At 55.4% G+C, this 15,083-nt stretch overlaps 2 protein-coding genes across 8 annotated transcripts in view; one reads left to right on the top strand and one right to left on the bottom strand.

Moving 5' to 3' along the window:
• The first annotated feature begins 222 nt into the window (after positions 1–222).
• FAM131B (family with sequence similarity 131 member B) lies at positions 223–9,970 on the top strand. 7 transcript variants are annotated; one of them, XM_036926198.2, is made up of 8 exons: positions 223–302; positions 3,282–3,391; positions 3,753–3,788; positions 4,107–4,200; positions 4,492–4,689; positions 6,113–6,256; positions 6,460–6,888; positions 7,012–9,970. In XM_036926198.2, exons 1-8 carry the CDS (start codon positions 224–226, stop codon positions 7,113–7,115), a joined length of 1,194 nt encoding a protein of 397 aa, XP_036782093.2. In that variant the 5' UTR covers position 223; the 3' UTR covers positions 7,116–9,970. The 7 variants fall into 7 exon arrangements, with proteins under 7 accessions (XP_036782093.2, XP_036782092.2, XP_036782095.2 ...); XM_036926197.2 differs by having other exon boundaries at positions 7,009–9,970; XM_036926199.2 differs by lacking the exon at positions 223–302 and adding an exon at positions 686–867 and having other exon boundaries at positions 7,009–9,970.
• Positions 9,971–10,109: 139 nt separating this feature from the next.
• The window catches only part of CLCN1 (chloride voltage-gated channel 1), a 29,987-nt gene continuing 25,013 nt past the window's right edge, over positions 10,110–15,083 (bottom strand). Inside the window, exons 20-23 of the mRNA XM_036926195.2 lie at positions 14,976–15,014; positions 11,883–11,987; positions 11,707–11,793; positions 10,110–11,190 (exon numbers count right to left, since the gene is read on the bottom strand). Of these exons, the coding sequence (XP_036782090.2) occupies positions 10,840–11,190; positions 11,707–11,793; positions 11,883–11,987; positions 14,976–15,014 (582 nt within the window). The 3' untranslated portion in view covers positions 10,110–10,839. The remainder of the gene's footprint in view (positions 11,191–11,706; positions 11,794–11,882; positions 11,988–14,975; positions 15,015–15,083) is intronic.

Raw genomic sequence — 15,083 nt, 5'->3', positions numbered from 1 at the left:
GAATTATCCTCATTCTACTCTCTCTCCCATCCTCAATCAGGCCTGGAGAATATCTGCATCAACTCCATACCCATTCCCGAATTTCCAGCGAGCGTCTAACCCACCATCCACTTGCAAAGACTTTGCGATCTGTTTGGGTGGACAGAACAGCGCACCGGAAACGCACAGCAACCAAAGCTGTATCCAATCACGTTCCCGTGTGTGTCCCAGATGTAGCCCCAGGATGAAAACAAGTGCTTGCGGAATTTGGCGGCCAAGGCCCTTCAACCAGGCTTTAGTCTCACCCCCATCCCACTTTCTCTGTGAGCATCCCCAACCCCGACCCTCAAAATCGGTCACCCAGGACCGAAGGGTGGGCCCCGGGCTCTACACCCAGCTCCCGAGACTCGAGGCGGACATTCTCCTGATCTCCGCCAGCCCCCAGAGCGCGGGGCGACGGGGCAGGCGAGGAGCCCCCGCGTGGGGCAGGGGCAGGGACGGGGCGGACGGAGGGCGGTGGCGCCGAGGCCCCGCGGATCGCGGGCTCCCGAGGGATCGCCGCGAGGGGCGCAGGGTCAGAGCAGGGGCGGGGATGCGCCGCGCGCAGCCAATCCCCGGGCCGCCCCCTCCCCGCCGCCGCGAGCCGAGCCCGGGCGGGGGAGCCAGGCGGCGGCGGCGGCGGCGACGGCGGCGGCGGCGACGGCGGCTGCCGCGGGGAGGGATGGAGAGGGGCGGGGGGAGCGGAGCCGAGCGGAGACAGCCGCGGCGCTGCAGAGCGGCTGGGGCGGCGGCGCGGCTCCCGGTGCTCCCCCCGGCGCCCGCCGCGCGTCGGTGAGGCCCGGCCCGGAGGCCCCAGAGCCATGGGCTGCATCGGCTCCCGGACCGTGGGTGGGTACCGCGGCGGCGGGGGCGGCGGAGGCCGGCTCGGCGGGTCCGGTCCTCCGGCCCCTCCCCCACCGCTCTCCGCGCCGCCCGGGGGACCCCTCGGCACCCGCCCTGCCCGCCCGCCCGCGCCCGCACTCTCCCCGGTGCCGCCTGCCTCCCGCGCCCCCAGGGCTCGCATCCCTCCCCGTTCCCTGCGTGCTCCGGTCTCCCCGGCTTCCCCCGCCGCCTCCCGCGGGCGCGTCCCTCTCCATCACCTCTCCTCCGCGGCTCTCCGCTGCCCGCCCGTCCCTCACCCTCCGCGGCCAGGCCCTCCGCCCCGACTCTGCGTTCCCCAGAGCTTCCTGGCCTCCCCACCCGTTTCTGGAGCAATACCCCTCCAAGAGCTCCCAGCCTGGGGCTCCTCCCCGCCTCCCGCTGGCTTGGGTGTTTTGCCCCCATCTCTCTCCCTCTCCGTTCCTTTTTCTGCGGTTCCAGCCTCCCCCGATTCGCTTTGTTCACGTGCAGTTTCCCTCCAGGGCGGGGGCGGGATGAGCGGGTGCCTCGGAGGGGAAGGGTTCCGCGCCCGGAGGGATGGGGACGAGCCGGTGGACGCGGGGAAGAAGCAGGCACCGGGGGGCGGGGAGCGGAGAGGGGCCGGAGCCCGCGGCCAGGAGGGTGGGGCCGGCCGGCCGGGCGCGGGAGCCGGAGACCTGGCTGCACCTGTCGGCGGAGGCCGGCGGGCGCGCGGGGCGTCTCTTTATTTACCTTTGACTCGCGGCGGGCGCGGGGCGCTTCCAAGTCGCCCGTTCCCCTCAGCCTTTCCCTTGCTACCACCCCTTTATTCCGCACCCCGTGCACGCACTCCAATCTCACAGCTCAACACATTAATACAACTCCCTCCCCAACCCCCCAATTTTACCCATTCCAACTCCTAATTTCTCCCACCTACACGCCCCGGTGACCTCAGGCTGAGAGAATAATTCGTATTATTATTACAAACAAACTCGCTCTCCGGAAGCCTGATTTCTCTGAGACTCGATTTATTTCCATGGATACCCCCCTCCTCCTCTGCTTTCACCTCTTCTCGGGTTCTCTCCCTCCCCTCCCTGCCCCCTACTGCTCTGACTCAGCTCTCCCTCCTCCACAAAGGCCACCTCTCCCTCCCCTCTCCCCCTCTCCCCTCCCCAGCTCTCCTCTCCTGGGGTTCTCAGCCTGCCCCATTCCTGCTGTCTGCGCCCAGAGGTCCATATTTCCAATGCCACGCCCTGCCACAGCGTCTGGTCTGACCCATCTCACCACTCCCCAGTAGCCCCAAGGGAAAGGGGCCCACTTTGGAGGGGTCCTACTGCCCTCAGACCCATTAACCACAACCCTTTCCTTCTGCACCAGCTATGCTGATGCATGGTGAATGCTTCCTCATGCCCAAGACCCCATTCATTTCACCTCTTCTCAAGAGTGGACCCCTAACCCTAAATTCAGAGTCATAAGACTTCATGTGTAGAAAGGATCTCTAAGTCAGATGGTTCAGGGCCATGTGATGCTTGACTCCCTCTGAACTTCCAAGTGGTTCTTCCCCACAACTCCCAGAGGGCACTGCCCTGCCCTCCTGCCGGCATTCTCCCTTTGCAGAGAGCTCTGGTCTCACCATAACAACTGCCGCCCTCCTCTGCCCCCCAGTTTCCCAGTCAGCCTCAAGCCCTGTCCACACCATTGTCTTCTGTCTTCTCTTTGACTTGAATTCCTATTCTTTTAGTTCCTAGATTAACAGCCCCCTTCTCTCTTCCCGCTGTCCTCCTCTGCTCATCTTTAATCCATCACTTGTCTCCCAACAGGCGGTGAAGTGATTCCACCTCACTCTTTGCCTTCTGGGTTCTCACTTTTTCTGGGTGAATACACCTAATTCCTGCCTCTATCCCGACCAAATCTTCCTGTCAAGTTCACCAACTCCAGTGGAGGGAAGAGACGCTCATCCCACCTCACAAATAATAATGCCTACACCTAGAAAAGCTTAGAGACGTGCCGCCCTCATTCGTAGAAACATAACAGATGAAAAGTGCAGCTCCCCTACACCCCCACGTAGGACCCGCAAAGGTTCCTCAGGAGAGAATGAAGAACTGTTTCCCTCCTACAGCCCAGCTGCTGACCCCTCCATTTAAACAATAACAAATAAGGCCACATAACACTTTTTCTGAGTGTGCTATTCTTGGTTGAGCTCAACCTGACTATTTTGGCTCAGCATTATGATTTCTTCTACCAAAATTTTGGGGTGAGTAGGGATGTTAAAGAGCAGTCTGAAGAAGGAGGGGTAGCAGGAGGGAAGGGAAGGATCTGGAGGCCTGCCCCTGTGTCAGGCCTCAGGATTCCTAGGGCCAAGGAGGGGTGTGTTGGGTGGGCATAGGGAGGTTGAAGGTGGAGCAACATACCTCTGGCCACTTCAGGGAATGAGGTGATTGCAGTGGATTGGAAGGGCCTGAAGGATGTCGACCAAATCAACATGGACAGCACCAGCTCACTGCATGGGAGCAGCCTCCACCGGCCGTCCACCGAGGTGAGGCCCCGGGGCTCAGCTGGCCCCTCAACCAGAGGACCTCTTAAAGACCCCAGCAACCATCACGAGCAAAGCTGCCCTGCTGCTGGCCCTCAGTTTTCTTCCTAACTTCCAAGACAACATCCAAACCCTCCTTCAGACTGACACTTTCACAGAACATGCCTGTCTCCTACTTTCCTCAAAATACAAAATATAAGCCAAATGTTTGACACATGAGGATTCATGTAGAGATCCTCATTCCCCACCTTAATCTGAGGAAAATGCTCCCTACTTCACACACTTCTGGAAGTTCCTGTGGGGGAGGGGGGAGGACATCTGCATTCCTGGAAAGGATACCCATACTCTTCCTCCCTCCTCACAGCAAACCCGGACCGACTTCTCCTGGGATGGCATCAATGTGAGTGCGGCTTCCCCACCCCTCCCCATGCATCCTCGCATCCTCCCTTCCTCCTCATCCTTCCCTTCTCCCTTAGACCTCCCATGAACCAGTGCTCCTTGGTGCCGCCAGGTGCTGTGAGCCTTGCCTTCTCTACCCACCCTCCCAAACTTTCCAGGGCTGTTGGGGGATAAGCCTCCTTGGGACTCCTGGGTATAATGTCTCCTTAAAACCTGCCCTACCTCAGATCCTTCCTCCTGGGAACTGTGAACTTGACTCCACATGTAAAGTGCCCCGTGCCCTCCCATTCCTCTGCCCCTCCCACATTCCCTATCCCAGCTCTCCATGGAGGATACCACTTCCATTCTTCCGAAGCTTAAGCGGAACTCTAACGCCTATGGCATTGGGGCCCTGGCCAAGTCATCGTTCTCAGGTGAGACTCCTGCCCGGGGGATGCACCCTGATGGGACTACGCACAGGCTCCTGGTCTCAGTCTCCCTGCTCCTCCAGGCCTGGCGAAGCCCCTCATCCCCCTACCCGTGAACTATTTGCCCTCTCCGTCAAGCCTCTCCCCTCCAGGCTGCCCCTCATCTATGGAGTCCTAGGGCACACCTGCCCCCAGTGGTGTGGGGTCCCATGGGACTCAGGTGCAGTTAATGGGGAGGAACTGGTATGAGTATTGTGTGATGTTCTAGAGAATGTGGGGTAATGTCTGGCCCCTCAGGGATTTCAAGAAGCATGAAGGACCATGTGACAAAGCCCACAGCCATGGGCCAAGGCCGAGTGGCCCATATGATTGAATGGCAGGGCTGGGGGAAGGCACCAGCCATTCAGCCGCAACACAGCCACGAGGCCGTGCGCAGGGACACTGATGCCTACTCTGACCTCAGCGATGGCGAGAAAGAGGCACGCTTCCTAGCAGGTATGTGTTCCCCAGACTTTTGGGGAATGTTTTCGGGATGACCAGAGACTGACCCTCCAACCTGATACCCTGTGGCAACATTGGCTCTTTTTGTACAATGACTTAATTTCGGGATCAGCTCTCACTTCAAGTCCTTTGACTTGTTGATTCTGATAAGTGCCCTCAAACTTATTTTTATTATTGTCTCAGAAATTGAGGGGAATTACATGGGATTGTAGGTCCCTCCCTCCCTTGTGGTGGAATTACCAGTACAGGAAGAAAGGCAGGGGCTTGGACTCAAAGGCTTAACTCGTAATATCATTTCATGAGGGAAAAGAAAGAAAGTCCTGGGGGATCTCTTCCAGCCTTTGCCCATCAGCACACTGCAGTCATGGATTTACTTCCTGGGCTCATTACTTGTGAAAACCAAGGGAAGATCAAGTGACTGGGTGAGGAGGGGGCTGTATACACAAGAGGTTTGGTCCCAGGAAAGTGGTATAGGTGTGAGGCAGACATGTAGTGTGCCTACAACCAGGGCTGAGCCTTAGTGGCAGGTCTCCATAGATGCCTAGGAAGAATGATAGATCTAGAAGAGAAGGGAGGTATCTCTAGGTTGGTACCTCTATGTTGGAAGAAATATCACTAGGAAGGGGAGACAGATATGTAGCCATGGAGGGCTGGTGTAGGGCTAGCAATGCAAGCTTCAACTAACTCATGGCTTTGACTAAATGGGACCCCCCCAGATTTACCCAGCCTCACTATGCCATCCTCCCTCCCTTCTTTCCAATCCGTTGAGCTTTCAACTTGATACCACTGTGGACCGATAGCCCCATGATGCTCCCTGGGGAATTCTCTGTTGCTCTTAAGCCCTCCCATTTAGATCCCTCTGTCCTTGACTACCTAGGACTAGCTATCATTCCTTAAAAAATCTGAAGATAAACTTCTGGAAATCCTTAATTTCAATCCCTTTGAATAGCTCACCAGAAGACCCCCCGGCCCCAAGCCCTTCCTAAATCTGACCTTCTGGGAAGTCCCCCACGATTTTGCCTTGGATTCCGATACAAGCTCTGCTGTCCCATACAGTGGCCACTAGTCACATATGGTTACTGAGAGCTTGAAATGTGGCTAGTCTGAATGGAGATCGGCTGTAAGTGTAAAATACCAACTGGATTTCAAAGTCTTCATATGAACAAAAGAATAAAATATCTCATTTTTATATGGATTATATTTTGAAAGATAATCATATATATGGGGTTAAATAAGATATAAAATTAATTTTACCTGTTTCTTTTAAATTTCCTTTAATATGGCTACTAGAAAATTGAACATTGCTTAAGTGCCTTGTGTTATATTTCTATTGAACAGGGCCACACTGATGTCCTTCTGTCCCAGCATGTGTGTAAGGGTTCCCAGCACTATCTTGTACTAACTGCTTCTTCTCCAGGCGTCATGGAACAGTTTGCCATCTCCGAGGCTACACTCATGGCTTGGTCTTCCATGGACGGTGAAGATCTGAGTGTCAACTCTGCCCAGGAGCCATTGGGCTGCAACTACAGTGACAACTACCAGGAGTTGATGGAGAGTCAGGGTGAGATCTAGAACCCAACACCTGAGGCCTAAGAGGCCTCCCGCCTGTCTGGGCTACTTCATTCGTGTCTGTTCTCCTGAGGCTTTCTGTCCGTCCCAGCTTTCCTCTTCTCCCTCAGCTGTGTCTCACCTGCACTTCTTTGTGCTATTGTCACTGCCTTGAGTATTCTGCAACCCCACCCACATCCATGATTCTCTTTACAGATGCCCTCGCTCAAGCCCCCATGGATGGATGGCCTCATTCCTATGTGTCGCAGGGCATGTACTGTCTGGGCTCATCGGATGCCTGGGAAGCAAGTGACCAGTCCCTTATCGCCTCTCCAGCCACAGGATCCTATCTTGGCCCTGCATTTGATGACTCACAGCCTAGCTTGCATGAAATGGGGCCTTCCCAGCCTGCCTCGGGATACTCTGCTCAGGAGCCCCCGCCGCTGCTGGGGGAAGACACTGACTGGGCCCCAGGGGTGGGTGCAGTGGACCTGGCAAGGGGCCCTGCTGAGGAGGAGAAGAGGCCATTGGCCCCTGAGGAGGAAGAGGATGCGGGATGCCGGGACCTGGAGTCACTTTCCCCACGGGAAGATCCCGAGGTTTCCGCTGCTCTCAGCCGGAAGGTGTCTGACGTCACATCCTCAGGTGTGCAGTCCTTTGATGAGGAGGAGGGCGAGGCCAACAACTAGCTTCCTCCCACTCCACGCCCTACCTTCCACTCCCACCTGAGGGGCATGGCTGCAACAATCCCCTCCCTTCCCCCAGCAGTACAGCTGAGACCCGAGCGGAAGACCATGCGGAGCCCAGGAGCTGCCAGTCCTCGGCAGGACGTGGAAGGCCCGGATGGAATTTTAACCAGGCTTTCACTGTAGAAACCACAGGTCTGGGAGCTCCGGCCTGGGCAACCAGATGGCTATGAGCTTTGCTTGGCTAAGGGCTTCCAGGTCTGTGATGATGAAGCTCCAGTATTTGCTGAGGACAGGAGTATAGCACGACCTGTGGCCCTTGATTGGATCTGTTCTTCATCCTCAGATTCGTCTTCCAGCTTTGCCTGGCTGTCTGAACGCCTCCTTTCCCTGTGTCACTCCTGCTTTCTCCAACTCTGTTTTCTGTAGCTGTGGCCCAGCACATCCCTACTATGAGGAACAGACCTCAGGGGCTGTTGGATGTGGCTGGGTGGGCACAGGGGAGGCCACCTGAAGACACATCTGCTTAGTGGTGGAGAGTCTGGCTTCTGAGATCAGGAGCTGGGCGGCGTTGGACGTGGTGGATGGGATGCACAGGGGCACAAACATAGTTCTTCATCAAGGCCCGCCCAAAGGCCAGAGAGTCACTAATGAGCCCAGTAACAAACCGACCACTTGTTCTGGCATCTTGGCTGTCCCGCGGCTGGAAGGAGGATCCTAAGGCCCCGCTCAAGGACCCCGCCGGGCTGGCTGCTCCGGCTCCTGCTTCCTTTTCTGCCCCTCCCATCCCTGCTCCGGGACCCCAGAATGCCCGTGGCCTGGCCAGACGGGGAAGCATGAGGGCTGTGTTTCCCTCCATCCGTCCCCTAATTCTTTGGAGCTGTTTACACTTTTCTCTTTGCCTTTTCTACATTTTTATAACTTCTTGGGGACTCAGGGTGGAGGGAGGCCGAGGGAGGAGCCTGGTGCTGTCAGGCCCAGCGTGGGTTGTTCGCTGTGGGCACTCGGCTCCTGTTGCCCCTTCTTCAGCTCCTCCCAGGACTCCCAGGAGGGCCTCACAGGCATCCTCCCTCACCTCCCAGGGCCTCCTACGGAGGAAGAGAGGGGAATCCGAGTATTCCTCCTTCCAGGACAGGGTGGGGGAGGCATAAGCCCCTGAAACTGCTTGCCCTCCCACACCCAGTCTCCATCCTGGTGGGGATTCTGTGCAGCACATAAAGCCCCAACACTCAGTGAGACGGTGACAGCAGAGGGGGCGGGTGGAGCGAAGCAGCCGCAGCTGTGGAGCTGGGGACAGCCCGTGGCAGTGGTGGGAGCCCTGGGTAGGGAGAAGTGAGAGGTTCATTGCCCTTTCCTCAAGCCGCAGGAAGGCTGCTCCAGCTCCGGATCCTACCCAGACTTTGTCAGGGGCCTGCTGCTTCTTCCTTTGCCAGGAGGGCAGTGATGCCACCCTCTCCCAGGCCCTGGGCACAAACTGCCCCCACCCCCAGGCCCTACACTTCTGCCCTTTGGAATGAAGAGGCTGAGAGTTGGGTGTTTCTGTCCATCGGTGACCCTGCCCCCAATCGAGTTCACACGTTCATGCACATGTGCTCCTGAAATGCAGCTGAGGCTGGGCCCATGGCTTCCGGGGGAGGAGGACTGGTTCTCCAGGGGTTGGTTCTTGGAGGCAACGGGTGTGCATGGTAAGCCCAGGTAGGTGAAGAGTCACTTACCTAATCCAAAGCTGTCTGAGGTATCTTGTGTTTGATAATGTGACCTGACTCAGGAGGCACCAGGATCTCGTGTCCAGGAGCTCTGGGAGTGGCCTTGCATGCCTGCTATCTGCACTGGCTGCTGGCCTTCCCCTAGGCTCCTGCCACAGGTCTCTGGGGTTCTGTATGTTCACAGTCCCCCCCCGTCCCATGGGATCTCCATTTCCTCACCTTGTGCAACCTACTGTCTCAACACATTGCCTCTTAGTCTTATTCCCTTCGGACTCCGTATTCTGCCCCCAGACCACAGCGGACACCCAGTCCAGTGAGTGGGTTCATTCATTACAGTTTCTTTTTGCTCAGGGTCCCATGGAGTTAGGAAAGGTAGACAAGCAGCGTTCTTTCCTCCCTCATTTCCCCCAGGAAGCCAGATGGCCCCTGCTGAAAGGTGGCTACACCTGGGGACCTGGCAGAGCTCACAGGCAAGCTGCTGAGCACCCCAGGGGCACCTGCATGGCCACAGACCAGAAGTTGCGGGGGGGGCGGTCTGCACCGTGCAAGGAGGTGCCTTTCTGTTCTGAAGCAGAAGACCCAAGGAGTAGGCCTGGGACCCTCTTAGGACTCTTCCTTCTGGAGGAATTGCTTCTCTGGTGCTGAGGGCAGGGTGCATGGGGTTTGCTTATAGCCTATTTTAGGGGGTGGGAAGGGGCATGTGCAGGAAGAGGCTGTTGGGGGGTGGGGGAGGGCTGCTTTTCCTTGGGGTTAAAGGCTGTGCGGCACGTTTTACAACAGTCCCAGAACAGGGCTGTTTTTTATTATTGTGAATGAAACTGCTCTTGCTCAATGGTTTTCTTTTGGTGGGGGGGTGCACTTTCATTTTTTATTCACTTTATTACAGGGAAGTCCAAATCTTCCTTTCTTCCCCTTCCACTACCCACCTCTCCTGAACCTTCCTTCTCATCCTTGTGTTAAGGAGGGAATCTTGGTGAATGAGTTTATTAACCTCCTGGCCCCCATGTACACATACATCCCATATTCCGTCTTCCAGGTCTGGGGAATATCCATTTTTATGGCCAGTCTTAGCATGTTTTCTTAATGTGACATTCCCACCCCAGGCCCAAGAGAGAGTCTATGATATATATTACAGAGAGAATTATATATAAATATACATATAAATATTATAGATTATATACACGGGCATGGGCACCAATGCCCACTGCCAGTCCCCCTCCTCAGGTCGCAGCCTCTCTCTCTTGGCCTCGGGAGGGGGAAGAGGGAAGCGATGTAACGTTGGAGAGGGCTACGGGCTGTGTTCAATGGCACTAAACAAAGTGTTGGCACCTTTGACTATGAGTGTCTTTTTTGGGGGCTGATGGAGACGGCACAGTGGGGGGGAGGAGGAGGAGGAAGATGTCAGAAAGGGAACACAAATGCAGAACAACACAGGCATAATAGGAGGGAGGGAGCAAAGCCTTGGGTGTGGAAGCAAGGGCTTCTAGGTGCTCAGAGCAACTGGGATTGCCTAGCAGGAAAGGTAGGCTAACGTCGCCGCCCTTTTGCTGACTTGGGGTGACAGGGATGTGACTGCCCAAGTATGGAAGCATCAAAGAGGTCTCCCGTCCTGACACCAACCCCCTTGCCTAGGAACAGATGGTGGGAGCCAGGGTGGAGCCTGGAAGCCAATCATGGGGATGGATGTGGGCAGGTGGGAGGACAGGGCAGGGGTGCTCTGAAAGAAGGGGTGTAGACAGGTTGTGGGTGCATTCTGGGGCCTGTCAGTGAGGCCACCATGAGGTGGCCTCATCACCACAGTGAGAGTCATTCTGGGCTTCCCTTCACTGCTCCCCTGACTCCTGCTGGAAAATGATGGACAGGTGGGCGAGGCCAGGAAGGTGCTGGGACAAGAACAGGGAGACTGGAGGCGGAAGGGGAGACAGAGAGGCAGGGGATCCCACCCCTGCAGCAGGGGAACTTGGAATTCCAAAGCCCTTCACTGGTTAGAGGCACCTTCCTGTCAAGGGGTGGCGGGGCACATGGTCTGAATGACTGACCGAGGCCACTCTCTGCCCCAGTTCGGACTCCTCCTCTAAGATGACCACTCTCACATTTACAAATTCCCAGGTGTGATCTCCCCACCCTGAGGACATGTCCTCTCCCCTCACCCCGGCACTCTGGCCCAGCCTCTCAGCCATCTTGAAGAGGAGGTTCAGAAGTGGTCACAGGACCAGCTCATCCTCATCCTCCTCGTCGGTGGACCGCACACTGGGGCCCTGCAAGATGTCAGCCAGCTCCCCCTCCAGCCCCGGGCTCTCCACCAGCTCCAGCTCTTCCAGCTCACTGTCCATCTGGGCTGGTGCCAGGGAGCTCGGGGGCTCTGGGGAGGGGGATGGCACTGGGGGTTCCGGGGATGCAGGAGCCTCGGGCCCACCCTCAGGCAGGCTCCAGGTCTCTACAGGAGGCGGCACACCCCCAGGGTTCTTGGGAGTTGAAGTTGTATTCCGGAAGCTGGCAAGGGGGGGGCGAAGCTGCACCCCAGACTTGGTGTGGCCCTCAATGGCCTTCTGCAGCTGGAGAGTGGAGAGAAAGGGAGAGGGGGCACAAAGTCGGGAACAGGAAGGAGATGGGGCGGTGTGAAAGGAGCGGACAGGAGAGAAGAATGGAGACGGTGTAAGGCAAGGAGTGGGAAGACACGGAACCTCAAGAAAGGCCGACAAGGGAGAGAAATCAGGAGAAGACAGGAAAAGGGAAGGAAGGAGCAGGGCAAGAAGCCCCTGCAGCAGCCGGATCTCAAGCTCCCCGACAACCTGCTGCCTAGGGACCTTCAGGCCTCCTTCAGCCACATCCTGTCCCTTCCCTCTTTCCTGGCCCTCCAGAGTATAGCCCTAGGAAACCCTCACCCCAAGCCCGTGCCATCCATGGCCTATCTCAGCCTCTCCACCTGCCCTGGCTGCCCCCACCTCCCAATCCCTGCCCACCTCTAATCTGTGCGTGAGCAATAGGGCAGGCTGGGGGACCTCCCAGCTGTTAAACCAGCCCCTCCCCACCCCACCCCTTCTACCGCTCAATCAGCACGATGCTGTTACCTCCTCCAATGCCAGCACGCCCCTGAGTTTCCCCATACTGGTCACGTAAGCAAGATGGAGGCCCAGGAGCGAGAACAGCGTGTGTGTCTGCGGACCAAGAGCAGCAGGTCAGCGCAGTGGCCCCACACCTCCCCGCCCTCTCGGGCGCCCTGACTGGTTGGGCGGCAAGGACTTGCCTTGTGCAGGGATGTCTGCTCCACCAGCTGGAACGGGGACTGGTCGATACAACAGCAGTCAAAACAGACAGGCTGGCTCAGCTGCTCCTGCTCCCAGGCCTCAATCTGCCAGGCAGAGTGGGGCCGTCACCCACCATCACGGAGCCCCCATCACCTCAGATCCGAAGCTTTGACCCCGAACAGCCCTCCGAGCCCCAGCCCAGAAGCTGCAACATGCAATGGACTGTCACAGCTCCTCTGGACCACTAGACTGCCCCCGCTCCTCCCAGGGGACAGCACCCTCCCCTTGCCTCCCTCACTGGGCCCCAGGTCAACCTTCACCCTCAGGCAATGAGCACCTCGCCTTATTCTCCAACTCCTCAACCCCCAGTGCCCCCGACACTTGCTAGTTCCAGCGGGTCTTGCAGTGGTACTTCCCGCTACTCCTTCACTGTGCAGTGCTCCCGTGAGACCTGCCTTCCGGTCCCCACATTGGCTGCTCTAGCCTGATTCCCCCTCCCCGCATGTATTCCTCACTGAGCATGGTCTATGCCGTTTCTGAAAACAGGCCAAGCAGAGTTCTACAGGAGCTGCAGAGAGGCAAAGCACATGCGACCAGAACATGGGGAAGTCTTCTACCGGTGCTCGTCTTACCCCTGCCTAGACGTAAGCTCCCCGAGAGTGCTCCGTGGTCCTGACTGCCCCAAGCTGTGAAAAACCTTGTGCATCTGCCTTTACACAGCAGATCGTGACAGAGATCTGTTGGGGTTGAAGAGCTGTACTGGATCACATGGCACTCAGCTGGCTCGAATAAAACCTTTTTTGTGGTTGTTTTGGTTTGTCTATGACAGTAGCTTGAAGCTACCAGGGACAACTCTCCTTGGATTTTAGGGACACACTCCAAAATCCCCAAGATGCCAAGTAATCCAGTAGAGCTCTAGCTGTCACAGATGAATCTAAAATGTTCTGAAATCTCTTCTCAGTCACTACCCTCTGAACGCTGTACTACTCTGCTTTTCTGTTTGTCCAAGTCTCTCAAGACACAGAGAATATCACAGAAGGGCACCCCCTAGTCCTCATGTCCGGTGCTCAGTCCGCTGTGATGCAGGCTCCATCTGTCTTCCTGATTATTCTGGACTGCAAGCTCTCCTCTCCTCTAAACTCTCACCTTCCCTGACTACAGGCTCCCACCAGGTTTGGCCGGCTCTCACAGCACAGGATGAACACCACTTAGCAGGTATGTTGTAGACACAATTTATTTGTTGGACAGGGGGCAAGACCCTCGCCAGCCCTGGTTTGGTTGGTCCTGTCCTCCTAGACCTCTCTGTGACCATTTCCTGCCTTCCCTCGTTCCATTTCTGCCTCCCCTTAAGGAACAAAAGCAGAACCGTTGCCAGGGCACATGTGCCAAGCACTTTCTGTGCGCTAAGCATTATTTGAGTTGCTCCCCATGTCCTCACCCACCATTATCTCCATTTTATAGATGAGGAAACAGAGGCACACAGGGCTTAACGACTTTGCCCAAGTTACACAAAGGTGGAGCTGGGCTTCTGACCTTGACTGCTAGTCATGGTCCAGGAGCTCCCAGCTTTGGTTCAAGGGGTATCATGTGTGCCCCTCCTTGAGAAAGCTCAGCCCCACTCATAAACTGAAGCTCTAACTGTGTGTACTCCTAACAGAGTAGCTAAGTTTTAAACAAGTCATAGCAAGGGCTTCTGGTGACCTATATTGAATTCTTTCACTATTTCATCTTGTATCATCTTGATACTGTCACTGGTGTCATCTTGATCTAGTGTGAAAACCAAAATATCCTGAGTATTGACTCCTGTTGGATCTTATCCCTTCAAAATATCTTAACGGGTCTCACAGGAGTTGGTAGCTGCCTAAAATCTTATTTGGGAAAGACATAAGCTAAAAATGTATGATTTATTTTCTTTTTACCCTTGGTTGCATTTTGTTTCCAGCAGTCAATAAATAGCCACACTGGTCAACTAGCTGGCTTTCTCTCTTTGGCATGTATAAAATATATTTTATTATTGGTATTGGCCCCCTCGCAAGGCATTCGTTAACTGAAGTTATGACCTGTCTGATTCCTGCTTGGGGGTAGAAGCAAGAGTTGTCCTTTTTCCTCTGTGCTCTTCTAGTTGATATTTTCTCCAGTCATTTATCAGGAGTGTGTGCGTTTTGAAGGGTGGCGAGGGGAGGGGGGAGGACTTCCTTTCTCGTCACTCCCCATCTCCTCCAACCCTCTAACACTTCTAATTTTCAGCTCATATTTTTTCTGAATGTCTGATAAGATGCTCATGTCAAAATAATATCCATTATTTAGATTTTTTTGTAGTTTTTTGATCAGCTACGTACTTTTAAAGCTGTACATTTTGAGCCTTTGCAATGAGCCTGCATTTGCTTTCACCAGACGTGATGGCTGCTAATGGATTTCGTTGCTTGTGCACAACCTCAGGGTTTGTTCTGGTCAATACCGCTCAGCTGCCTGCTCCTCATCACTGCTCCACATTCTGTTCACTCCGCAAACTCAGCCCATTCAGTGCTGGATTTTCTCTCTCGGACTACCTCTTTCAGGAAATAGGCATTTGTCCCAAAAAGGCACCACTGTCAATATCTGCCCTTGCTTTACACTTCTTCCCAATCTCATTTGCTGGCATTTTTCAGCTGTCCACTGTCCCAGGACCCAGGTCAATGCAGCGAAGTAACCTCCACCAGGCACTGGTTTCCCCGTTTTCGCTTTAATGCTGTTGGTGTGTGTAAGGGCCGGCCACCTGGTACATTCTTCTTCAGGTAAAGCATCTTTCCTGCAGAGCTTCTGTCTGGTCCAGAAAGTCTCCGGTGTCTAAAGGATCTAAGGCTCATCCTAGCATCATGGTCCATCTATGCACTGAGGGACAAAACTGTCCTCTAAGAAGTGACCCCCACCTCTGAGCACCATGCCCAAAACACTTTCCATAATCACACCTTATTTCCAACCTCCGAAAATGCTTTCCGGCCTAGATTCACATCTCAGTCTTAACAACGGCACAATCAAGAGGACAGAAAGGAATCAGCAGTATCTCCCTTTGACAGAACGATCCACCCCAGATTGCTGTTTCCTTTACTTACCTCTTCACGCGTCATGTTATCCACTAAATCCACTGAATCCTAGAGGACAAAGACATAAGTCCCAGTTCCTTCCCTTTTCTTCCCAGAGTGGCTATAATTCCGTTAGCC

This window comes from Manis pentadactyla, chromosome 7, assembly GCF_030020395.1.
Source record: "Manis pentadactyla isolate mManPen7 chromosome 7, mManPen7.hap1, whole genome shotgun sequence".
In the NCBI taxonomy this organism is placed as follows: Eukaryota; Metazoa; Chordata; class Mammalia; order Pholidota; family Manidae; genus Manis; species Manis pentadactyla.
This window is presented reverse-complemented; position numbering and strand designations above follow the sequence as displayed.